At 52.1% G+C, this 26115-nt stretch overlaps 1 protein-coding gene across 4 annotated transcripts in view; it reads left to right on the forward strand.

Moving 5' to 3' along the window:
• Asap2 (ArfGAP with SH3 domain, ankyrin repeat and PH domain 2) overlaps positions 1 to 26115 on the forward strand; it is a 154584-nt gene that overhangs the window by 62257 nt on the left and 66212 nt on the right. For all 4 annotated transcript variants that reach the window (XM_076834020.2, XM_076834026.2, XM_076834022.2 and 1 more), the window contains exons 3-6: positions 6010 to 6155; positions 20416 to 20490; positions 21930 to 21979; positions 24596 to 24725. In XM_076834020.2, coding sequence (XP_076690135.2) covers positions 6010 to 6155; positions 20416 to 20490; positions 21930 to 21979; positions 24596 to 24725 — 401 coding nt within the window. The remainder of the gene's footprint in view (positions 1 to 6009; positions 6156 to 20415; positions 20491 to 21929; positions 21980 to 24595; positions 24726 to 26115) is intronic.

The raw sequence follows: 26115 nt of genomic DNA on the forward strand, positions 1-26115 counted from the left end.
TGTCATTTTGGAGTGGACAGAGCTTGGGGTGTTAGAGGAGGGAAGAACATGGCAGGTGCTGAGGCCATGACAGTGTGGGACTGCCAGGGACTGCCCCTGGGAGCCCTGCAGTTGGGTGCTTCTGCTTCCCCAGACAGGCTTTGGGTCCTTCCTGTGTTCCTTGCTCGCGTGAGCTCATCTTGGAGCGGCTTTGGTGGGGAGAGACAGATTGCAGTGTTCTCAGGCAGAGAACTAACATGATCTAGCCATTGCAGGTGACAATGACTTCTTTATGTTAACTTCTGACTATAAAGATACTATAAGCTTAGTTTAGAAAATTCAGGGAAGCATTGGAACAAAGTCTCATCCGCCATGGCCACATCTCACTTCCTGTTTGACCAGGAGAGGCGCGGGTGAGCCTGGTCTGGGCCCACCTTGAGCTGCATGGCCCTGGGCTGATGATTGTCTCCCAGAGTCTGTTTCCTCTTCTGTAAGCACCCACCTCCCAGATTGCACCTGACCCATGCTGGCAGGTAATGGCTGCCATTTTACCACCACTGTGAGCATTTTGGTGAATGGTTTTCAGCCTCTTCTATATACTTTACAAAATTGAGACTGAATGTCTGATTCTGTATCCTGCCTTTTGTATTTTTTTAAGTTGTAGATGGAAACATTATTACATTTATTTTATTTAATTATTTCTGTGTGGTGCTGAGGATCGAACCCGTGCTTCATGTGTGCTAGGCAAGCACTCTGCTGCTGAGCCACAACCCAGCCCTGGATCCTGCCTTTTTAAAACTTGGCATTCTGGGCTGACCATATCGCGATTTTAAAAGCTGACATAATATTCCATCTTGTGGCTAGACTGTTCCGTTAGCCATCAGCACATTGTTGGAGCTTTTTCCATTTTCCATTTTTGCTCTTTGTAAGTGGTTCTGTATACACATCTCTGACCACCTTGATTACTCCTTTAGGGTGGGTTTCTGGAGGGGGTCTATCCAGTGGCACGACTGTAGTTAAGATTCTTAGTACAGATCTCCATGTTGTGAGCTGGGAGACTTTTTTTCTGGCATGACTGCAGAAATGAAGTCTGGAAATGGCTTTCTCCCAGGGGACATCCAGGAGAAGAGACCCTGTTAGGAAATGGGTTTATCTTGGACTGTAAGAACTTGCTTTCCCACGATCGTGTGCCACAGGCCAGCCCTGAAACCAGTGATGTGCAGGGCCCCCGGCTGGAGGGTTATGAGTTCCTTTACCTTGAGCCGTGCAGAGCCCCCTGTGTACATGTGGTGCACTGTGAATGTTAATTGTCACGTCGTCTGGGGTTTGGCGCTGCTACCATGGAGAGCTTAGTCTCTGAATGCTGCCTTCGAGACCTGCCTGGGATGCTTTCTGCCCTCTGGACCCCAGGTGGCTGGTTGTCTGACCTGGAGATGGGTTGGCGGGACCCCGGGGAGAACACTGGGGACAGGGCCAGGTGGCCAACAGGGCTGGGGTGCATGCCCACCCCTTTTGCTTTCCTGCAGGTTATAGCACTTGGTGTTCAGGCTGATAGCACATGTGCTTCCCTGGACGGCTGTAACATTTGTCTTAGCCTCGAGCCATGGATAGTGACAATGCGATAGGCAAATGCAGAAACGCCCCAGGTGTGGATAGTCAGGAACCAGAGTTGGGAAATCCATGTTCTGTTCCAGCTTTACTGCAAACCAGCTGTGTGACCTGGGTGCACTTGCCACCTTCTCTGAGCTTTGGCTTGATTGTCTGTAGAGAGGACTCTGGGTAGGTCACCTTTCAGCATCTCTAGACTGAAAGTACCCAGCAGGAGGCATGGATGGTGGTGGGGACAAGAGATCTGTGCTGCCCCGTGAGGGTTTGAGAGTCTCTTGCTGGCTGCAGCTAGGGGCTTTGAAAGAGGCAGGTCGACGGCCCTGAACCTCCTGGTGTTCCCCTGAGTTTGGCACTTTCCTGTTTCTGTCTCTGTTGCTTCTCTATTTGGCAACTCCTACCTGTCCTTGGAACCTCAGCCCAAATGTCCCCTTTGTGGCATGTGAGTCCTCAGTACCCAGTGCATCGCCTGGCACACTGCAGGTGACTGGTGCACGCACTGACGTCTCTACTGGGTGTTCATCTCAGCTCCAAAGAGCATGCTTGTCCCCGGGTCTCACCCTACACAGTGTCACCCTGTGGTTGGGCTCAGAGGAACAGGTGAAAAGTTCAAGGTGAATGTGGAAGTCGTGGGGTCAAGTTGGCTGTGGGGGACCCTGCCACGCACGTTTCTGGCAGCTCCATGCTGACGGCTTGCTTCCTCCCTGTGCTCTGGGACACCTTGACGGGTCAGAGGTGTGTGTGAATGTGGCCCGTAGAGGAGGGGGAAGGGCTGCCTTTCATCCTGACAGTTTTTGCTTAAACCATATACACTAGGCCTGCTCCTTGATATCCATTTCTTAAAATAACAGTCAAGTAAACTTAAAAGCATACCTAATGCATACCTAAAAGCAAAACCTAATCCCCACTTCTGAACTCAGCATGAGCACAAACTTGCTGTCTTCATAGGCAGTTTCCAGGTGGGAGTCTCTGAGCTCATCCTTTGAATGGACCAGCGGGTCTCTGGCTGTGTGGTGTGGAGGATAGGGACGTATTGGAATGGAACCGAAGACAGGGTCTCATCTCGTCGTGGCTTGTTCTCTGTGGCTCAGATTCTGATTTCCCCGAGTCCTTCCCAAATGAGTGCTTCTTGGCACTGATCATTAATAAGAACCGGAGCTTAAGATGCACTTGAACCAGGGGGAGGTGAGAGCGCAAGCCCTTCTTAGGAGAACAGCTTTCATAGCTCTGTAAATAAAAGCTGATAGACCCAGTTTGGAATCTTTCCAGAAACTTTATTCCCAAGCTGTTTATTTTGGGTTCCTATTTTAAGTTTGTTTTGGGCAAAAGAGAGACACTCAACTACTTTCTGTTCTCTGGTAGGAAAATCTCCAGCTGGTAGGGACCACACCAGCAATGTGGAGTGGTTGGCGGGTCGGTGAACCTACTTGCGGGAGGTTTGCTGTTCCTACAGTGGGCACCAGGCTGGGTGTCCCAAAAAGACAGACACAGAACTGACAGCATCTGTGAGACACTTTAAATCTGTTTGTGGGGTGAAAAGTGTGGGTAAAAACCCCAATTAGACCCGCATGATGCATTCCCACTCATCTAAGCTGTGGCTGTGGGAGCATCAGAAAGTAGTGGTTGCAGGGGTCCCAGAGCTCCCAGTGCGAGTCTGTGAGACGCTGATGGACAGTGAGGACAGCAACAAGCCGAATGCTCGCTGAGCACCTCGGGGTTGCTGGGCTTTCACACATTGTTCTGAAGATTTGTAAGGGAAGTAGTTTTTTAAAAAAGAAGATACTTGACCTACTCCAGGCAGTCCCTTGAGGATCCCAGAAGGAGGGGCCCAGGAAGCGCCTCAGTTTCTTGGAACTGGAACGTGAAACCACACTTGTCTTTTCATCTTCGTGGCGGGTGGGCTGACATCCGCGTAGGGAGGGCAAGACCCCCAATAGTCACCAGCGACTGGGAATGGTCTGCTCAGTGCTTGGAGAGGGGACTCTGATCTAGGGCAGGTTGCATAACCTCTGAGTGCCACTTGGTCCATAAGAAAACCAGGCTGATCCCAGCCACCTCTTAGCATTACCCGTAAACCCAACAGAAGACTCCAAAGCCACCCAGCAGGCCTCTATGCCGGTCCCTTCCCTTGGGGGTCCACCTGCAGCGGCCATGAAGACGGGCACCACAAGGACCCCGTGGGCCTCACCTTCTTCCTGCTGTGCCCTTGGGCTCACGTCAGCCAGCACCAGCACTGTGAAGGAAGTGCCCACCTCCCTGTTGGCATCACTGCGAACCCCACAGAGCCCCAAGCCCGGGAAGGAAGGAGCCGCGTGGGGTTGCACTCTGCTTCTCCCGCACAGCGCGGCCTGCTGTGGCCCCAGCTCCGGGCTGAAACCATACGGGGACTGCCCTGTCTGGGCCACCAACTTTGAGATAGTGACGGTAATGGCTGTGGTTTGAAAGGACCTGCCCTTCTCAGTTTACCACATGCTCTGGAGTTAGAAATGGAAGAGATTATTGATCCATCTGTGAAATGAAATTTAAAAAGCTAAAAATTGGGTTCTTTGGTTTTTGGCAAGATTAACTATTCATAGCTGTGAATCAACTGTCAGTGTGGCAGAGCAGGAAAGAGTGGCCGAGGAGTGAGGCACACTTGGGTCTCTGCCACTCTCCAGCGTCACTTCCCGGGATAAGTGATCTCTTTGAGACCTGATTTCCTATCAGTGTTGTAGAAGGAATATGGTCCTTTTGAAGTTTGGAAAAATTGGATGTGAAGTTTGCGCTCCCTATAATGGCATCCGCCTCTGCTCTCCTGTTGTTCATGCTGCTGGACCTGCGCTGACCATCCTTGCCTTGCTCTTTGATTCTCACCCCAGCCTGTGCGTATCTCAAGGACAGGGGGCCTGTCCTTCATGTGGCTGATAGCGTAGACTGCAGAGCGCCCAGGACTTCCCGCGGGCACGGACTTCACTGGCAGACAGAGTTGGAGCCTGCACCTTCTGAGGGCCGCTTTCTGATGCTATGTGCTTTAGGAGCTGTGCTTCTGTCTATGTTTGATTGTTTATATAATCTCAGAAATGCGTCTAACGTATCTAGTCTTCCTAGGCCCTTCAGTGAAATGTTTTTTATTAGGATTGAGACTTGTACTTCGACGTTAATTTTCTCCTGTGTTGGCTAGATCCACCCTAGGATCCTCCCAGAGGTCTCTGCAGTCGAGGACACAGTGCTTCCCTGGGGGGATCCACTCGTGGGTCACAGGAGTGACTCAGGGTCTAAGGCTGCTGTCCTCCACAAGCAGCTGGCCCCTCGTTGGCCCCCGTTATAAGGCCTGGGCATTGGTGTTGGCTGACGGTGGTTCTCTTTCCCTGAGGGAGGATTCAGGAGCTGCAGAGGGGCTTCAGGATCCGTCCCTCAGTGAGGGAGCCACTGCACAGAGGCCACGTCCTCCTGCCCACCGTGCCTGGGAGGTGGTTGTGTAGGATTTCTAATTGAATGATGAAAACCCAGAACTCGGGTCGTGTAAATGAAAGTGGTTCTATTGCACTTTCATTGGAAAACTCCCACACCCTCCGTGAGGAGATCACTCTCCCATGTTGATCTGCCAGCTCTACCACTGCTTCTGGAAAGACCCGTGAGTGATCTTGACGTCCAGCAGGGATTGAGAACCGGTGGGCTGGTGACTGGCCTGGGGTCCAGGTTTCCATTCCTTAAGGTGCTACCTTGAGGCCTGTGATAGGGAGACGCCTGCAGGTGGCTGAGGGTTTGCTTTTCTCACCAAATGTGTGTGGCCTCACATTCAGGCCCAAGAAGAATACAGCTGGACCCTCTCCTCTAAGTGCTTCCCCTGTGTGGGCACACTCGACAGAGAGCTTTCAATGTAACATGTCCGTGGAAGGACAGGAGAGGTGCCAAAGCTAGATACTGAGGCCCAGGGCCAGTCCCATGAGCATCCTGCAGAAGGGGTGGCTGGGTGGGGTGCGTAGAAGACCCAAGGCGGCATCTGGCCTCTGCTGCCCTAGCCTGGGCCATTGCTGTCCCTGTGGTAAGAAGTGACCACAGTGTGTTTCTCTTCTGAAGAGGCATCCTGAGCTTTAGGCTGGAGAGTGGCCAGCATCTCTTACCTGGCTTCTAGGAGAGGGCTGAGTCTGGGGACCATTGACTTGTCCTGTGGGCCAAGGAGGAATCTTGGAGTCGTGGAAACATGGCAGTCTCACCCGATGTGCCTCAGACTGTTGGACCTGGACAGGACTTTTCCTTGCTGTCTGCTGAGCTCCCCCTTTGGGACCTGTCACCAGCACAATGGGTTGCTGTTGATACAGCATTTCTTTCTGTTTTGTAACTTGACCTTTCTCTGAGCTTCATTCTGCTCATGTGTCCGCTTTCTTTCATGACTGAGAGGAAGCCGGCGGGCGGATGGAGTGTTAACCGTCTCTGCCTTTGCAGCACACGTGGAGAACGAGGAGCAGTACACCCAGGCTCTGGAGAAGTTCGGTGGCAACTGCGTGTGCAGAGATGACCCGGATTTAGGGAGTGCCTTCCTGAAGTTCTCCGTGTTTACCAAGGAGCTGACAGCGCTTTTCAAAAACCTGGTAAGTGTCGTCAGTTGTGCCGGTGCCCCATGGGCGTGTAAAATGCCTGCAGTTCGTCTTTGGGATAATCAGGGTTTGTTTGGTAAAAATCACTCCTGTGGAACCTGAAAGAATTATATTTTCTAGACACATGGGGTCAATTTGGAATAAAGTTTAAAATTGTAGTTTTTACTCTAGTAAGTCTTTAAACCCACCTTGGCATTTTTAAACGTGCACAGCGGCAGGACAGAATGGGTAAAGGCATTTGTCTTCTTGAGGGCCTTTGACTTCAGGTTTTAATAGTTTCTCAGCGGTGTGGAATAGTCTGATTCTGATAATTCCAACAGGTATTCAAACTGGTAATATTTAATAAATGAGTTTCAGACCCCTCTTGCACAGCACAGCAACCTGTGACCAGAGCACAGAGAAGCCATGGATATTCAAAGACCTTCTGTGCTCCAATACGTAGAGCTTAAAGAAGCAGGACTGGAAACAGCCATCTCCGTCTTGGGCAAGCGGAGATACGGGCTGGTGCTTGGTAACCGGGTGAATGGGCCCTTCTTGAGCTTGGCAGCCCTGTGCCGTCCTCACTGTGGGAACAGAATTCTGAAGCAGTAGCAGCCAAGAGGGCTGCTGTGACCCTGCCTGGAGTTTCCTTCCACGAGTGGAGCAGGCCCTGGGGGTCACCCCAGCATGTCTTTCCTGTTTCTCTTTCCTGGCTTCTCCGAAAGGTCACAGAAGGGCAGGCCAGAGCTTGGCAGTACTCTCTGTGTGGGGCGTTCACTTCCCTGTCAGCACGCTCCTGACAAGTGAAAAGATAGCTCATGGTCTTGAGATGGGGCTGATGGTGGGTTTGCACCTCTGGCACTAGAAGGGCAGGAACCAGGGGACATAGCATGTGAGTTCATGATGGGAAGGCAAAGAGCAAGATCATTCAGGCTCTCAGTCTCTCTCCCTGTCTTCACTTATAAATATTTACTCTGGAAATGGAGAAAGTGAAAACTTCTCATTGTGCTTAAGTTTCTTACTGGATGCATTTGAAATCTCTGGGGTCACACTCATCACCCTTCACCCCTGCCCAGGACAGGGAGGCAGCCCCCATGCTGAGCAGCCAGCCTTCACTGCAGCCCTGGCTGACATGCACAGAGCCGGCTCACTCTGGAGTCAGGAAAGAGCAGAGGATTTCTGTTATAGACTAGAGACACTGCTTGGTTCCAGGGTGAGGCCCCATAGTGGCTGACACAGTGGGGCCCCTGGTGAAAGCGCGGCACGCCTAACCTGCCCCTCCCTGGAGAAGCCCCTTCACTCACCAGAGCAGCCTCCACAGGGAGAGACAAAGCAACAGGAAAAAGAACTTGGAGGAACGAGCGCAGCGCAAAGAGCAGAAGAAAACGTTAAAGAAACTTCATTCGGTTTTTCATAGACACCCAAAGAGACGATGGGGTGGGTGTTAAAGACGGCATGGGAGAGGGAGACCATTGACGTAAGAGAGCATACAGTTAAAAATCCAGCCAGGAGGGTCGGAGCAGGAGAAATCTCTCAGAAACTAGATTGAAGGAAAGACTACTAGGGAACATGAAAGGCAGGGGTTAATCCCCAAGCTCCAGCATCCAACCAACAGGCGTTCAGGGGAGAGGACAGAGGGGGGCGTGGTGGCTGCAGCCATGGGGGTCTCCAGGCTGAGGGGCTTCCGAGTGGGGAGGGCAGCTGAGAGAGGAAGCGGAGCACTGGGAACAGAGCAGGCCGGGGGAGCCTGGGGTGGTGTCGGGGCCCAGGAGGGCTCCCGGGTGGGTGCCTGGAGAGCAGCCTGCCCAGCACAGCTGGGGATGCTGGAGATAGGTCAGGGCCGCTGGGACCCACTCCCAGGCAGCTAGCTTTTTAAAAGTCTTTACTCAGCCGATCTCTCTACCTGGACTTTCTCAGCTGTAAAGTGGAAGTTACAACAGAACTGATTTTGTGTACAGAATACAGCCAGCCAGTTGCTTCTTCAATTTCACTTATTTAATCCTTGCAACAATCCCATAAAGTGAGCCAGTGTTACCCCACCTTGTGGATCGTGTGGCAAGGCCCTGGGTGGTATAAAGAACCCCCTTCTCTCCGGAGGCCCAGAGACCCTGGCCAGCTTTGGTTAAAGGGCCACCCTGCTGCCTTCCGCATGGAGGAACCCAGTGTGAACTAACCTGCATTCAGCTGTCCACGGGAGGAGCTGCCAGGTAAAGCAGGGCAGGTGCATTGCCACATGCAGTTCTTCACACATCAAAGTTCAAGTTGCTGACCCTGCTCTCCACAGTGGCCAAGACACACTGAGACCAGCAGTGTGGCAGACGTGGGCATGGAGGGCATTGTATTCCACTCCCTGGGACTGCTTGCAGGAGAGCCCTACGCCCTCCCCTTGAACATTGGGCACACGCTGATGACTTACGGACAGAGCTGGGATTCAAACCCAGGTCTTAAAATGCCCAGTTCTGGTGTTTCCACTGTGACCTTTGAAGGAACCCAGGCCTCTTACCAACCCACAGTGAAGAAGAAGACTGAACGGAAGAGAAGGAGGTGCATGGGAAGCAGCAGGTGGAGGGAGCCTCAGTTGGCCACACTGCTGGGGCAGGAGGCAGCCCAAGGGCTGAGCTCCTGCATGCCAGGAGGAGGAGGACAGGCCAGCATCCAGGTGAAGTGAGTGAATGGGCAGGGTGTGTAAGTGACATCCTAGCACCCAGAGGTGTCAGAGTTGTAAGATCTGTGAACTGGCTAAAGCTCTGTCTGGATGACTAGCTTCAAGGATCTGTGCGTTATCTTTGTTTTGGCTCTTACTTTATGGAGTTAGGACTGTTTACCAGCAAAGATCAAAAGAGAAAATCTCTTATTAGAGCCCAGAGCAGCACCCATCGAGGCTGGTTTTTCCAGGCATGTGAGGGGTAGAAGTTGTGGACTCAGGAACACCAAGCCATCCACAGCCCATGTGGAGGAGACAGAGCTGATTATAAGACAATTTTCCTTGTTTGGTAGTTTGGTGTGTACTGTTTTTATTCCTGTTTGTGGTCACATGTCTTATCTCATATTCTCAGAGGCTTTCCCTAAGCATTTGGAAAACATCTCAGTCCTGTGTGGCTGAGGTTCTCCACTCCACCTCTTGCCCAGAGAGGGTGGTAATCACCACCTTGCTGCTTGAAGTCGAAGGACGTTTCTAAGGCAGTTGGAGCATTTCCAGACACAGGCCCACTTGGGATAAAGTGAGACTTTTATCTTAATAGGTGAGATTCTCACCTTCAGGGAAGCCTGGGAATTTTCCCTGCAGTCCTGGGATAAAGGGAGAAGCCAGGCAGCTCCAGAATGGTGCACGTGTGACGTTAAACAGACCCCAGAGCCAGCCCACTCTTGGCTCCTTTCCCCTCGCTGCAGAGATTTCCAATGGCCATTCTTTGTGGTGAGAAGTGGCCTTTTAATGATAGGCTATAACGTGGGACCAGTTTCTGAAAGGTTAATGAAGGTAAGTTGGTGATGGGTGATAAAGGGGGCTCCCAGTCTGTGGCATGCTCCAGAGAAGGTCAGCGTCAGGCAGGGGCCAGCGGGGCTGGGCTGGGCTGGGTGGAGCTGCAGCGTGAGAGCAGGAGTGTCCCAGGGCCCAGGATTCCAGTTCATTCACCCTGGATGAGGAGCCCAAGGGTTTCACCCAGTGAAATGCTCCTAAGATGTTGGGTTTTTGTTGTTGGTGGTTTTTTTTAACACAAACACCAGAGTTGGAAGACGTCGTAGCCACAGAGTGAAGGACACTGGCAAGGTTCTAACTGGTGAGCAACAACCTGTGGCTTTGTAGTGCGAGGCCCTTGCCTGGCCAGTGCTGCGTCTCACCTGGCTGTCCGTCATAGTAGAGTGGTACCTCGTCTTAGCAGGGTGGGACTTTGGTACAGGACGAGCTGATCCTGCATATTATCAAAGTTTGTCATTAAAGTCTAGCCCTGGTCACCGCAAGTCCTTACCTCTGTATTTCCACAGACTTTTTTTCCTTTTAAGTGCTTCACTGAGGACACCTTGTGTTTTAATGATCTTCTCAGACAGGGCCATTCATCACATTCCTCACCTTGTTGGTAGGAAAACTCAGTCATTGGGCGTAAATTAATGACCTGTGATAAAATCTAGAGGCCCCTCCAGTGCTTGCAGTATTTGAGTATCAGCCTTTAGATCAGCCCCAGACGGTTGGACTTCACATCTGCTTTTTAATATTGGGATTCCTGTTACTGGTGGCTGTTCTTATGGCCCTCCAGGCTTGCTGCTTGTTGCATAGCGCTTTGAGCTGGAGAGCACGATGATGTGACTCTTGAGTCAGTAGGCCTTGAGTAGGCAGTGCATAGGGCTAAGGCCTCTTGGGGGGGCGGGGTGGATCTGGAATGTCCCCTGAAGGCCTGTGTGTTAAAGGCTTCCTCCCCAGTCTGTGGCACTGTTGGGAGGTGGTGAGGCCTAGTGGAAGGAAGTTAGGTCATTGGAGGGGTGTTCTTGAAGGTAGGAGGTAGGGCCTAGTGTAAGGAAGTTAGGTCATTAGAGGGGTGTTCTTGAAGGCAGGAGTTGAGGCCTAGTGGAAGGAAGATAAGTCATTGGGGGTTGTTCTTGAAGGTAGGAGGTGAGGCCTAGTAGAAGGAAGTTAAGTCATTGGGGGTTGTTCTTGAAGGTAGGAGGTGGGGCCTAGTGGAAGGAAGATAAGTCATTGGGGGGTGTTCTTGAAGGTAGGAGGTGGGGCCTAGTGGAAGGAAGTTAGGTCATTGGGGGGGTATCTTTGAAGGTAGGAGGTGAGGCCTAGTGGAAGGAAGTTAAGTCATTGGGGGGTGTTCTTGAAGGCAGGAGATGAGGCCTAGGGAAGGAGGGTAGATCATTGGGGATGTGTCCTTGAAGGGGATATTGGGAGCCCAGTCTCTTCCCTTCTCTTTGCTTCCCAGCCACAATTGTATGAGCAGCCTCTTCTGCCACCTGCATCCCACCACGATGTTTTGCCTCACCACAGGCCCAAATTAACAGAGGTAGCTAACTATGGACTAAAGAATCATGAGCCAAAACAAACTTTTTCTCACTTAAATTGATCATCCCAGGTGTTTTATCACAGCATTAGAAAGCTAACACATGAATGGACCAACTGGAGCTACTTGAGATGATCAGAAACCTTTGCCGCTTAGGTTGTAGTGTTTCCACTTACGTTGGACATTCTTGTCTAGACTCATGAGACTTCAACACTCGAAACTATTTCACATAAACCAGTCTCCATCCAAAAACAAAAGCACATTCTTGTTTGATTGAAACAAAACTAACAAGGCCAGTATCGGAGGCCTGTGTCCTGGATGCAGCATAGCCACCTAATTGATGTGTTTAATTCGTACTTTGATACTATTTCCTTTTTTGGAGGAGGGGGGAGATGCTACCTCATGGTCACTCCCATAGTCTGGGGACTTCAGAAGTCAGAGAAAGTGGGAAAAGCTATAGTGGAGAGGAGAAGGCAGTGAGGCCGAGGCCTCAGAGAGGGGGAACTTGGAGAGGTCAGGCCTCGGTGCTGGCTGGGAGCTGCCCACTCATTAGTGGCGTCTGGGGCACTGCGCTCTATAACTCCTCTCTGGGCTTTGATTAGGACGCACAGCATTCTCTGCACATTGTAGACAGCCCGGAGACCCTAGGGATGCAGCCTCAAAAGCAGGAAGTGGTGACTCCTTGCCCAGGCTTTGGGTCCCTGGGTATTTCAGGTGGAGATGAGGCAGGATTGTCTTGGTGGCTTTAACAGGCTGTCCTTGAGTCCACCTTCACACAGGTGTGATTGCAAGGTTCAGAAACAAATGTCCTCACAGCTTCTCAAGTGCATGTTGGCTGGGCTGTAGAGCTCAGAACAGAGTTTGTTTTTATCGTCCTGTGCTTTATCAGCGTCCAGCTATTTAAAGGACAACTCCCTGCATCCAGAGGACCTCAAACTCTTACCTGAGAGCTGGGAAGGCTGGAGCAGGAGGTGGGGGTCAGTGGAGCAGCCCTGTGGGTTCAGTGGTGGGAGACTGCCGTGACTTTCTCCTCACTTTCTGCAAAAGGCAGAAGAGAGCAGCAGCAGCAGCAGCAGGAGGAGCATCAGGCGGGGCCTGGAAGCAGGTGCTCGCCCTTCTAGGAAGGTGTGCCGAGAGGAGCCTTTGGAGAGTGGGCGAGACTCGAGCCTGTTTCTGGCCTAGGGAAGGAGCTGGTAGCTGAAGGCGTTGACATACAGGAGGGGGGACTGTGTCCCTTTGTCTCCTCCTGTGGGTGATGTGCCCCTGCCTCTCTGTGGGGAGCTGTCAGCAAATTTATAGAGGTGAACTCAGGGTCCTGCCTCCTTAAGCATGCATCCCCTGCCCCGGGATTTTTTGTGTGCTGGGGCTGGAACCCAGGGCCTAGCACATGCTAGGCGAGCCTTCCACCACGAGCTGTACCCCTCGCCTTGCATTCCCCTTCCTTGAGAATATTCAGCTACTTATTAATCATTGCTTAAAATCAAAACTTGGCAACCCACACCAATACCTGCATATTTCAGGTTCTAGTCTACAAAGCATTTGGACAGAGTTGGTTGGCTTCCCTGGAGAGCCTTGGCCTGACACAGAAGAAGACTGGAGAACCACAATTACGCATCCTGGAAACTCCTTCCGGGGCCTCTTAGAGTGCTGACTGCTGGGCCCTACTGAGCCTGCTGCTGAAGCCTGCTCCAGAGCAGAGGCTCAGAGGGAGGTCACAGAGCAGCAGCACTGGGGACCTGTTAGGAAGGCAGTGTCACAGGCCTACGTCAACATGCGTAATTGTGGTTCTCCAGCTTCAGTGTGTCAGCATCGCCAGGACTCGGGGAGCCCACGCCTGTTGGGTTCCACCCCAGAATTCGTTCCACCATCTGGGGAAGGGCCCTGGTAATGCTGAGCTTGGTGATCAGAGCCACACTTCAAGAAGTGCTGCCCCCGGGGCCCGCAAGGTCAAGTGCTTGGCTTCTGCCCTGGGAGGAGTTAAGAGGTAGGCGCCTAAGGTGCAGCTGAGGCCAGAGAAAATACCTTCTGACCCGGGGCTTTGAAGGGAACGCATTTGAAAGGGTGCATTCATTCTTGGCTGGTGCCTTGCTAAACGTGGAGACCTGGGGGTCCCGAGAGTCCTAGGTTCTTCTGTGCCCCCTGTGTCCCTCCTGCTGGCTTCCAGCAGAGGACCGACAGATGTGCAGTTTTGTCATTTGTTCTAGTAGGAGAAGGGGGCAGAAGGTCCCTATTTTCTCTCCACTCAGAACCTGAAGGATCAAAGCACCTGACTGCCAGAGAAGTGCGTTAAAAGCAGAAAGCAGGTCAGCGGTCCCCTCTGTTCTGGTGTGGAAGTTGCCAGTGTGCTCTTGGCAGCCAGCTGGCTTTGATCTTTCAGTTTATGTTAAACGTTCAGGATTGGCATGGGCTCCACCTCCTTTTAATTAAACAAACTATCAGAGCTGCTCCGCTGCCAGGGAGATGGTGCTGGGCACATCTGTTCATTGGGTCCTCCGTGAGAGGTGTGCACAGGACCGCGTGCGTGTGTGCCTGTTTGTGTGAGCACGTGTGGCAGATTGGGGCAGCACTGTCCGTGGCCCAGGGGACGTCTCTTACTCCAAAGGTGGAAGTGGCCCAGGTGGCTTTCCTTTGAGAGTCCCCTCATGCACACGGGATAGCTGCTGTGCGTGCAGAGGACCAGGAGACCAGGGACGGCACCTCGGCAGGCAGTACCCAGCCCAGCCTGTCCTGGCCTGACCTGTCCAGACGTAAGCCCTCCCCCACCATCTCCGCAGTGAGAAGAAGGCTCAGATGTCATCTTATAAGAAGGTCATCCTGACCACTACTCAGAAGTGTCCCTGTCCTACTGATGATCACGTCATCGTGGTACAGTGGTGCTTAGACTGGAAATAGCTCAAAAGTCCATCAACAGGTGTCTGGGTGAATACCTGCGGCATCTCCACAGATGGAGTAGTGAAAAGGAACGGCCATCCCCCAGACAGTGGCCTGCATGAGTCTCAGCCTCAGAATTGTTCCGAAAGAAGCCTGCTTGAAACTCTGGAAGACAAACCTTCGGTGGAAGCAGGGCTGGGTTGGGGGTTACATGGGGGCCAGAGCTGGGAGTTGAGGGATTTGGGGGATGTGAGTATGTTGGGATGTCGGCAATGGCTTCATGGATGTGTCCAGGTCATAACATATTTTATGCGTGCAGTGTGTGCAGTTTATTGTACATCACACCCCAACAAAGCTGCTTCAAAGAAAAATTGTTTGCTGACCACCTTGATGTCCGAAAGGACTTGGCTGTGGTGGGAATGTCTGTCTTGCCAGTGTGACAAGCCAGCAGCCCCGTGTGGCTGTGGAGAGCTTGAAAGGTGCAGTGCAACTGAGGAGCTCGTTCCTAACTTGATCCATTCCATGCACCCGGGGGAGGCACACACAGCTGGCCTGTCCTACCACCGAGCACACCTTATAGCCCTGCCAGCCCCGCCCCTCACAGGTGTCCTGTCTTGGGCCACCTCCTGGAGGTGACTGGAAGGTCCAGCTCTTGAAGACTGTTTTAGGCTTACATATGCTCTGCTAAGATGCCCTTCACACAGACATCGGAGTGTGAGGTCTTCGTGTAGCTTTCCATCTGCTGAGGCCTGACAGGAGGGTTTGCCCAAGGTGAACAGGCGGTTGCCTGGGCTTTCCTGTGAACCATGGGATCAGTCACCATATGCTCAAGGTGGAAAACTCCCCTGATCTCAGACCATTCCTTTTTTTTTTTTTTTTTTTTTTGGTACTAGAGATTGAATTTGAGGACCCTCAACTATTGAACCATATCCCCAGCCCTGTTTTGTGTCTTACTTAGAGACAGGGTCTCACTGAGTTGCTTAGCGCCTTACTTTTTTGCTGAGGCTGGCTTTGAACCTGTGATCCTCCTGTCTCAGCCTCCTGAGCTGCTGGTGTGCCACTGCACCTGGCAGCATTGTCTTTTTTACCTTCTAATTTTTCTCACAAAGCGGGTGTATTAAAATAAATTGCCTGACACAGATAAAAGTTTCAGGTGAGATTCTTTGTCCACATTTTGCACTGTATGGAGACAAAATGGTCTTTGTAAGGAGAGCAGAGAGGAGAGCCCTGGAAGGCCTCTTCTTTTCTAAATTCTGGCAGCTGGAGCTGGATTCTGCCAGGGGTTTTAGGCTGTTCCTTAAAACTGGAGAACTGTGACTTGAGAGCCTGAGGTTCAGGCTTCTATCCAGAACCTTTGGGCAAGGTCATTTGGCAAAGCAGCACTGCTCACTGAAGTCAGAAGTGGCTGCAGCACGACTCTCTGGGTGGGGCTCCATGCTGGGGCCAGCTTCAGGGTCCAGTGACCAGAGCCAGCAGGGCCAGCAAGCCTGTGCCCTGTGAGTAGAGGCAGGAGGGATCGAGCTGGAGCTAAGGAACATTAAGGCCCCAACTAGCAGGAATAGTGTGAAGAGATGGCTGAGCGGCTGCTTACCCCGCCTGTCTGTGTGATCGCCTCTGGGATTAGCTTAATGATTTCATTCTTGATCCCTGGCAGTCCTGTGTGCTGCCTGCCCGATGACCCAGTCACTTTATTTGCACTTGTGAGATTGTAGACCTTTGCCTCTGAGTGACTCATCTTGTTAGACACGTCCCAGTGAACTCGGAAAAGCAGAGACAGGAAGGGGGACAGAGAAAGAGGATTGTTATTTTAAAAGATTGCATATTTGCTGGTCCATTGTTAATGGCAGCGATTAGGGGTTTTAACTTGTGTTGAGGTTTGTGTGCTGTCCCCAAAGCCGTGTTATAGACTGTGCTTGTCAAAAGTAAATCCAAGCATGAGAGAAAGCTGGTGCTTGCTGGGCGCTGAGGAGGGTGGGCTGCCCAGGGCAGGAAGTCCTTCCTGTCCATCCTGGAGGTTCCGGTGCTCGAGAACCGAGGATGGAGCTGTCTGCACACAGGGACCTGCGGTCCTCGTTTGCTCTGGTTTTCATCTCCTGGCCAGAGCTGGAGGGTGCCTTCAGCAGCTGCCCTGCATGTTCAGTGAGGAGGACTCCTGCCTTGCTGCCGGCCAGGCCTGCATGACATCTGGCCCTGTTCACCTGTTCTCTAGCCGGGTAGAAGCCGGGCCACATCTGGAAAGCTCTCCCTGATGCACAGTGCTCGTGCGCTGTGCGGGTCACACAGGCAGAGAGCAGAAACGCCGAAAGGGACAGGTGTCCTGGAGTGTGGCCGACTGCCTAGAGGAGCCATTGGTGGGGTCTGCTTACATCTGTGGCAGTTCCTTTAAGCAGACAGGCAGGCGGCTTCCTGGAGGCATGCTCACTCACTGCAGGTGGCACCCATTTCAGTCCAGCCAGCGCTCTGCAGTGACCAGCCTCACAGCCTCTTAACCATTACCTCTATAGCCTCAGCTCCAGGCAACCACTGCTCTAGTTTCTGTTTCACTGATTTAGTTTTGATCAGGAAAGTAACAGTTTCCTATTTTGGTTAGTTGGCATGACTCCAAGAAGAAAAATTGACCAAACGAAGCCCAGACTCCCTGTTGACCTGGTGCCCAGGCTCCAAAACGCGCCCTCGATTTCCCCTTTACTAATGCAGCTGCCTGGGCCCTGCCCAGGCCCCCATCAGCAGGACAGCATTTCCCCCCTTCTTTTCAAGGTCTCTGTCACATCTCTGCTCAGCAGAGATTTCTCCTGGGCTCAGGCTAAAAGTCATTTCTCTTCCTGGAAACTCCCTGCTTCCTAGGGCCCGTGGAGTCTCACTTTGAACTCACTCACAGCAGCTCGGCCCCGTCAACGGTGAGTTCCTGAGGACCGAGGTTCTCATTAGTCTCCATCCTCGACTCCTCTGCACCTCCCCAGCCTCCTCTCCCTCCGCCACAGGGCAGCCTGTGCCTCCTGCAAGGCGCTCATCGTAGTCATGATTAGCTGCTGAGTGTCCCATTCACATGAGACGGTGGACCCTGTCCCAGTGTCCAGCCCAGGACGGTCACACCCATTGCTTAAATAAAAGAAGGATGAAAGCAAGCCAGCTGAGTGTTGATGCCCGTCAGTCACGTGCTCTTTGGCCCTGTGATGTCTCGCTGTAGTGCCAAGCCGTGCCCACCTTTGCCCCTAGTGTTGGTAGTCAGAACCTGAGTTCTCATTTGAGGTATGTAGTGAATAATCTCGAGGTAGATGTCTAGTCCTAATTGTAACTGATGTGCTTTTTCCATGTGTAGAGAATCTGGTTTTTCCCACTCACCATGCATTTATACCCTCACATCCTCTTGGTGAAAAACCTACTGGGATTCTTCCTACAAATGTGGTTTTCAACCCACAAGCACCTCACTCCCTCTTCCTCCCATCTACCGTGCAGCCGCGTGGCTCTGGTGCCACCCTGGGCAGCTCTGAGCCTCCCTGTGGGACACTTTTGCTGCTCCCTTTTTGCATACCCACGCCTTGTCCAAGGTGCCCAGCACTGGTTCCTGGGCTGGCCCAATCACTGAGTGCCGTGACTAAGCGAGGCTAAGTGATGGTGTGGACGGATGGGCAGAGTCTCACGGTCAGTAACGGCACAGTTTACCCTTCTTCCTGACCCTGGATCAGCTGGCCTGATTGCTTAAAACCGAAGTCACCCTATCATTATGAGGAGCCACTGGTCTCTGCAGTGTAAACATGCGCTCCGTGGTGTGCCTCCGAGTCGGGAGCTCCTGTGTGCATGGACGTGTTGTTTTCTCTACAGGACAGACGTCCTGCTTCCCTTACCCTTGTAGCTAGTTACTGCTGTGTACAAAACAGACTCCAGTAAACACGTGAAGGATGAGGTGGCGAGTTCACCTGGGCACTGGCTGTGTGGTTTGGTTGACAGGTGTTACTAGAACTCAGGTCATGTCTGAAGCCACTGTACGTCTGTCTCATTCAAGATGCTCAGAAGAATGTGAAAGTGTACAGGTTTGTTCCACCCATTCATTTTGAGCATCCCCCTCTGGACCACGCCCTGTGCCAGGTGCCCTGTGCCAGAAGCTCTGGGCACTTGGGACACAGTGCAGGTGTGTGCCCTTTAGAATGTGCAGTGAGGCCAGCGTGGTGGATGCAGGGGAGCCTGAAGACATTCAGGAACAGGACAGCATGGGGAGTTCCGGGAGGGCTCCTCCTGCTGGGCAGGCTGTGACAGAGACAGGGCATTGGGGCCACTTGTGGTGGGTGTGGCTTTAGGCCATGAGGATAAAGCAGGCAGGAGATGGAGCACAAGCAGCAGGAAGCAGAGTTCAGGAGGCCGACTGAAGAAGAAAAATAGCAAATACAGGTGGAGTGCACAGGGTTTCAAGGGCACGGAAAGGAGTTTGTGTCTGTCAGGGACGTGGCCCCAGGTGAGTCTGGCAGGGCCATGCAGGAGGGATTGAGGCAGGCTGGTGGCAGGGATGCTGTCCCCTCTGTCCAGAAGGGGCACTGAGGCCGCACTGGGGAGACCTTGGACACGGTCATGGAGGGATGTTGTGGGAGGGCCTGGAGGTCAGAAGACTTGAGGGATGGAGTAGGGTGAAGCATGGTGTGAGCCGCGGAGCAGGGAGGAGCCCACCCTGACTCCTGTGGGTGGAAGGAAGTGACCACTGTGCGGGGACCGTGTGTCTGCTGCAGGTTCCTCCTGCACTGGTCCACCATGGAAACCAGGTGTGCCTGCTCCCGGAGGTCGGTCACCAGCAAGGCCTCTGTGTGTCACCATCCCTTCTGGACATCCGCAGACCTCACCTTAAACCAAGGCTTTCAGGAAGGAAGCATTTACCTCTGCGAGGAGCTGATCACACTGTGCCCTGGAGGAGAGCCAGCTACAAGATAAATGTGGCTATTGAATTCTGAGGCAGATGTTACCCCCAAAAAATCATCTCTGAAATGGCACTTGTTAATTGATGAAAATTATTTGGCAGAGTTCTTTTTTTTTTTTTTTTTGGTACTGTGGATTGGACCAAGGGGCTTAACCACTGAGCCATATCCCAGCCCTCTTTACTTTTTATTTTGAGACAGGGTCTTGCTAAGTTGCTGAGCCTCCCAAGTTGCTGGGAATACAGGCGTGCGCCACCCTCAGAGTTGGTTGAGGATGCAGCAGGCGCTGTTACGCACCTAACAGTATTTTCAAGTGAATTTTTGTCTCTGAAAATCGTTTCTACCCAATAGTATCTGGAAATCACATCCCATGTTGCCATAAACATGGCACCTCAGTTTTATCTCCCTATTGAAGGTAATCAAACTAAAAATGGTCTCACTTGCTCAGTGGTGAGAGTGAATGCAAAGTCTCTGCACTGCCCCCGCCCCCCCCCCTCGGGGCTGTTAATTGGAGCTGGTAGCCCAGGGTAGGCTCAGGCCAGGCCCAGCATGGGAGCTGCTGTCCTGCCAACCGCGGGAGGGCTGAGCGGGGTGGACTTCACTGGAGAGGGAGTCTTGGGGGCTCAGGATGCGAGCCCCTGCCTGGAGGGTCTTCCTGGCTAGAGCTTTGCACCTTTGACTTTGCTTGGGTTCAAGCTGCCAGTGTGACAGACTGGCCTGCCTGGTGTGCCCCGAGTGTCAGGAGAGTGGATTCCACTGGATTTGGTGCTGGCCAGCAGTCTCCTGCCTTCTTGCTGCAGGAGGAACGGGGCTCCAAGACTCTGCCCTTGGTCTCCTTCCTCCAGCCTCACCCCTTCACCCGCTCTCCCCCATGCTCCCCACACCTCACACACACTGGCACCCATGTGCACCCCCACGCTCTCCATACACACCCCTCCACACACCCGTTCCTCCTGCACTCACCGACACACCCCTCGCGCTCACACTCAGCACTCACTCCTGGGCCTTCCCAGCAGACGGAAGCCTGGATCTGCCTCTCCTTTGGTGCGTCTCCAAGTGGGGAGCTCTCGGCACGGAGTGGGGAGCCTGAGAACCGCAGGGGGCGTTCCCTTCACTCCGGTTCTTCAGACCAGGTCTGTCGTTGCTGCTTCCAGAGACATTTTCCTCACTGTAACTGCCTTTGCACAGACTTCATAGCTGAACAGTGCAGGTTCACTATTGAGAAAGCACACGGGCCTTTCGTTAGGTGTGTGCAAAATATGCAGAGCTTCCATTAGACGTGTGTTAGATATGTGTAAAACACGCAGATGCTTTAGACAGGTGTTTCATCTGTGAAATGGTTTTGTCAGGAGGGCACGGGACTGCGTAAGGCCCTGCACTCTTGTGCTGCGCTGGCCAGATTTTCAGGGCCGATTAGTTGTGACCAAATGCCCTCTCTAACATCTTGCTTACCTTAGATTAAAAGGCAAACGGAGTAAGAATTTCCTCTTTGTTTTTGTCTTTTAGATTCAGAATATGAACAACATAATCTCCTTCCCTCTGGACAGTTTGCTGAAGGGGGACCTGAAAGGAGTGAAAGGGGTAGGACTCCAGCCGGGTCTCGGGCCTCACACCTCCTGAAGTCCCAGCCTGGGTCGAGGCCCCACAGGGCAGCTGCCACCATTCCTCCTGGGGCAACCAGGCGCTTTTGCTTCCTCTGTCCTTTGGTTAGCCATTTGACACCACCTTTGGGCCGGAACATGGTGACGCTTGGCCTTGCTGGTCATCCTCTTGGTGCCAGTCTTGGGGAGGGGAGAAAGTGAAGGGGAGTGAGGCTCTGTCGTGGAGACTGAGCTCGGCCAAGCCCCTCGGTTAGCAGGGAGACCTGTGAGAAGCCTGGCTCTTCCAGCCGCTGTGCCACGGATTCACAGCTGGGAAGGGACCCAGCCAGGATGGTTGTCCTGAAGGGAGGGTCGCATTCTCAGGACCTGTTTGGCTTCGTGTTCTGCGCCCCAGAGGCTGGTGGCTGTTCAGGACATGCCTGCCATGACGGACCTGCTTCACAGGGGCAGGCAGGGCTGGAGGGGGCGAGTTCTTTGATTGGCTCTGTATGTGACTCCTGGGTCTCAACTGGGCACATCTGGGAGTCCTGGCCGACCTGTCTTGGGACTTCTGCTGAGACTTCTCGGTGTCTCCCTTACAGAATGTGCCAGGAGAGAGCATTGCCCACCCTCCCTCTGGGGGCCTGGAGAACAGGGCATCTGGGTTAGTCAGAACCACCAGAGGGAGCATCCCCTGGGCAGGGAGGGAGGGGAGGCCCAAAGTGGTGGCAGCTGCCAGGGTGGGAGCTTGTGGGGCGGGAACTGAGGACTTTGTAAGGCCATTGAAGGGCCAAAAGATAAACAGGCGAAGTCGGGTTTTCCTCTCCCACAGAACCCCAGTGAAGGGGGCATCGCCAGGTAGGAACCATTAGACAGAATTTTAAGGGTGCAGAATTTTTTGAGCCAGGCTGTCAGAGAATACGAAGTGTCATCTCCAGACAGTGCAGAGGGACCCCAGGGAACCTGGGTGGCTTTTATATCCTGATTGTCGGGCTCAAGTCAGGGTTAGGTGTGTCAGGGAGGTTCACATGCTAATGGGAGAAGTCAGAGTCCCTTTCTTTTAGAGAGAGGGACTGAGTTATTCCAGATCTTCTCTTTCTAGATTCAATTTTAGGATATACCAAGGGCAGAGAGTCAGGAGGGGTGACAGATGATGGATCAGGCCTGTTAACTGGGTGATGGGTACATTGACACGTCTCTGTCCCTTTACGCACATTTGGCATCTTCTATAATAAATATTCTAAAAGGAGAAAGAAAGAAGTGCCAGCTCCAGTCTTATTAAAAGCCTGTGTTCCGGGTTCTTTATTTTTTCATGGGGTTTCGTACATCATTTATTACAGAAATTAATGTTCTGTTCAGGACTGGTCTAGGGATAAGGAAGTGTGTTTTGCACAGAAGTTAATGATTTGTCCTGCTTAATTGCTGCTTCTCTGTTTACAGGACTTGAAAAAGCCCTTTGATAAAGCTTGGAAGGACTATGAAACCAAAATGTGAGTGTTTTCATTTTTAAAAATATGTGTAGGTGACTTGGGATTTCAATTTTAAATCAACTTTGGTGGCCCCAGGGATTGTCTGAATAAGCCTTGATCCAGGAAGGACACCGGAGCCGTGCTGCACGGTTCCTGATGAGACAGGTGCTTTTGTGGGTGCTTGCTGCACTGCGGGGGGGCGGGGGGTGGCCTGTTCCAGAGCCCTGTCTCTTTTTCTGTGGCATTATGGTGGTCATAGTGTTATGTGCAGAACCTACCAAGGGAAGTCAGGACCACTTTCTCCCAGGAGGTGTTTGTCTCCTTCCCTGGTTTCACCTACTTCTCATTTTACTGCCGTTTGTGATAGCGTCGCAGTTCTCAGACTTTGTCTTCTTGATGATTTATGAAAACCATCTGCTTTTCGCTTTGGGTCTGTGTTTCTGGAACACCGGGCTCCTTGGTTTTAGAAGGATGCTGCAACACCGTTCTCCTTCTGCTTTACTTGATTACTTTGTCAGAGAAGTGCATGAAAGACATCTGTCGGCTCTTCCACGTGGACTGTGAGCTCTGCTAATGTTGAGCTGTCCCCTGCTGACGGTGGACAGTTGTGTAATGTTTCCCTCAAGCTTATCCTTCCCAGGGTGGGGAGAATTGAACCAGCGAGAATCGAGCTGGCCATTGTGGGGAAGAGGGGTTTCAGTTATTTTGAATACTGGGAAAAAAGAAAACATTTTTAAATGCCTCGTGTTTACTTTGCATAATCTCTGTGCTTTGGGATTGGAGACTTTTCTGAATGGAAATAGAAACTTCCATACAAAGCCATCTGGTAAAGTGAGAGGTGTTAGGAAGGAAGTCAATTCAGATGTGAATGTAAGTGGGTTTTTTCCAAACCAGCTTTGGATGTCTTTTCAGTAGTGAAGGATCACAAAGATCAAAGTAGCGAATACTCAACCTTTGATACTTACTCTGTTTATAGAAATGTTAAATTTCCACACAGAGTTGCTTGGATTCTAAGTATGGTGTTTCACTAATGGTACACGATGATTTCGGCTTGGGGGAGTGCTGAGCCCCAAGATCTTGAAGCTCTGTTCCACCCAGAGAGGCTCCGATCCATTGTCCCTGGCCCTTTAGCATTCTCCATCTGGGCCCAGTTGGATGAGAGACTAGGGATCAGCATTCCTGTTTTACAGATGGTCTCCCAGTGAGAGGGTCTTGAGCCAGGGCCAGGAGGTGGGTTTGCTGCCTAGCATCCAGCTGCTCCTGTTACCCCCTCAGCAGCCTGCCTAGAGATGCTTCTGTGCACAGCTGGACCGTGGTGTCGGGGGGCTGCTGGGGAAGACTGTGGAAAGAGGTGTCTGGGCCTGAGGGGAGGGTCCAGGAAGGGGGCTAACATAACCTTCAGTGTGATGAAGACCCACTTAGGGCAGAAGCACAACTACACACACACACCAGAATCCGAGGAGGAGGGAGCAGCGCCCTTTTATCTTGAAAGTATCCTAGGCTACACAAAGGAGATAATGGTTTACCCTCTAACATGCAAGGTTCCTTACCCCAAGAGCCTCATGGTGTGCAGTGACTGGGTCTAAGGCGACCTTCGATTCCTGGTTGGTGATTCCACAGTGAAATAAAGAGAGATGGCTCAGGTCTGCACTGTCTTGTTCCCTTGAGGGTGTCGGTGGCCTTGGAGTTGAGTGAGCCTGGTGCAGGGGCCTGGGGCCTTCCAGTCCGACTCCTCGCAGATGCCTGAATTCATTGAGCAGCATCCCTACCAAAGGCCTTTGCTGCTCACATTCTTCTTTGTCCTTCGGATTGTTGAGGATGCACCTGCCCAGCACTGAGCCCATGATAAAGAAACATACTGTTCTTCTTGCCTCTTCTTAAACACTCTGTGCATGCACCCCTGCACCACCTCCTGTGATGGTGACCTCTGGAGGCCCACGCAGCCCATTTCATCTCTGAGTAGCCGTTAGGAAAGTGCCACCTGTCTTGAGGTGCACGCCTCGAGGCCCCACAGGAAGTGCCGCTTCCCGGGTCTGCACGACAGCCCCTCAGATGGAGTGATTTCCGTTGGCTTTCTTTAGTTTCCTTTTCTCTAGAATAAATATTCACAGTGACTTCCAGCCCTTCATAGCAGATGTGATTTTGTGGCTCCTTTGACACTGGTTCTTCTCTTAGATGTGCTCCCACTGGTTGGTGCTAAAGTGCGCACTTGACATTTAGCTAATAAGCATTCAGCCTGAGATCCTTAGGAAAGGGGATTAGAGCTGGAAGAAATAAGGAGGAAGTTTGTTTTCTTCTGCAGCGTGCACGCTGTGGCAGGCCAGGCAGGAGAACTGGCTGGCTACACAAGTGGGGAGCGGACCCGTCTAGGGAGAAGCGCAGTAGGGCAGAGCCAAGCAGGTGCTTGGGAAGTGTGTGCTGAGTCAGTTGTGGGAAGGCTAAGTTTGGCATTTTTATGATGACAGTATTTTTTTTTTCTTTGGTGAGCATTAAGATGCCGTTCTGTTCTAAAATGTGTGCTGAGCATTCTTCTCACGGGCTGGCTGACGGACAGCTTCAGGACTGTCCAGTGCAGCCTCTGTGCCAACAGGCCTCTTGATTTACCTGGGCTTTTTTTTTTTTCTCCCCGACATGTAGAACCAAAATAGAGAAGGAGAAAAAGGAGCATGCCAAGCTTCATGGGATGATTCGCACTGAAATAAGTGGAGCAGAAATTGCAGAAGAGATGGAGAAGGAAAGGCGGTTCTTCCAGCTACAGATGTGCGAGGTAAGGTGCAGGAACGGCAGGTCACCAGGCTTCCTGTGGCCTGCACCCCGACTGCGGCCTTCCAGAGACAGGACCTGTGGCTTCAGAGACAGGCCCCATGGATTATGGAACTCTGCTTCTAAGTTGACGGTTCATTTCATAGGGGGATTCTTAGACTCGTGGTGGGTAGGTTACTCTAGCAGCAACCTTTTATTAAAAGTAGAGAACTTCTTTCTGGCCTCACATACATACTTTCTCAAACTTGCCTCCTCTCACTGGAATTAGCTAAAATACTTGAGGTGCTTTTAAATGAGTTGTCTGGGTCCGCACAGAATCAGTGACCCAGGAGATAGGTGAGAAGGCAGAGGGGGGAACTTCAAGGCACTTTGATGTCCTCCAGCAGGGGCAGTGTGCTCTCCGCAGCTTCCCCTGCTCCCCCCTGTGCCCTGGCTCACCCGTCCTGCAGCTCAGCCTTGCCTGGGAAAGGGGGAGGCAGCAGGACAGATCCTGGGAGCATTTCTCCAAGACCAGAGGCCCTCCGACCACAAGGGCCGTTGCTCGAAGCCTTTCCGTTTCTGTGCCTTGCTTGTGGGTGTGTGGGAAGAAACCACTGCCACCTCTGCCACCTCTGCCACCTGCTGGGCTTCCCGCCTGCTCAGAGCAGCACGTCCTATGAACAGGCGGCGGGGAGTCTTTTCTATTCCCTCTCTAACCGTTTATGATCATCCCTTAGAACGAGTTCCGGTAAGGAGGATTTCTGGGTCAAAGGATACACAGACTCTAAGTTTTGATACACTGCCAAGCATTTGATTAAAGATGTATCATTTTGATATGTTGCCAGATGTCCATTTAACCAGGAGTAAATACCAAAAGGAAGGGGGAAGAGGCCTCCTGGGCAGTTGTTTCAGAGAAAAGGGAATCTGTAGCTTATGGTTTCAGAGCCGTTTCCTGTCTCCTTACGGGGTGCACCACCCACCTGGGGAGCACGCGGATGTGGGCTTACCGTGTGTGACAACTGGGAGCCTGCGTGTCTCAGCAAGGGTCAACAGACACGCCAGGGCATTGTGTCTCAGATGAGATGTCAGACTCCTCCTAACAGCGGAGAGATGGGGACCTAGTGGATTACTTGTTCTGTAAGCCTTTAGGGAAGAACAAATGTATTTCTTGATGCCAGTTTTACAGATCCCCAGGGCTTCCTGATATCTTTGTGGTCACTGAATTCTCCAAGTTAAAAATGACTTTAATTAATTTCAAAGAGATGTGTGTTTTAAACAGTCACATTTAGGGGGAGTATCTTGGGGTCAGTGACACAGTGCCAGGGGTCTTAGCGGCAGAGTTGTAACTGTTAGTGTTGGATGGTGACCTGCCAAAAGAGAGGGGGCCCCCATCACCAGCCTGTGCACAGGAAGAT

The sequence above is a fragment of the Callospermophilus lateralis genome, chromosome 14 (genome assembly GCF_048772815.1).
Source record: "Callospermophilus lateralis isolate mCalLat2 chromosome 14, mCalLat2.hap1, whole genome shotgun sequence".
NCBI lineage: Eukaryota > Metazoa > Chordata > Mammalia > Rodentia > Sciuridae > Callospermophilus > Callospermophilus lateralis.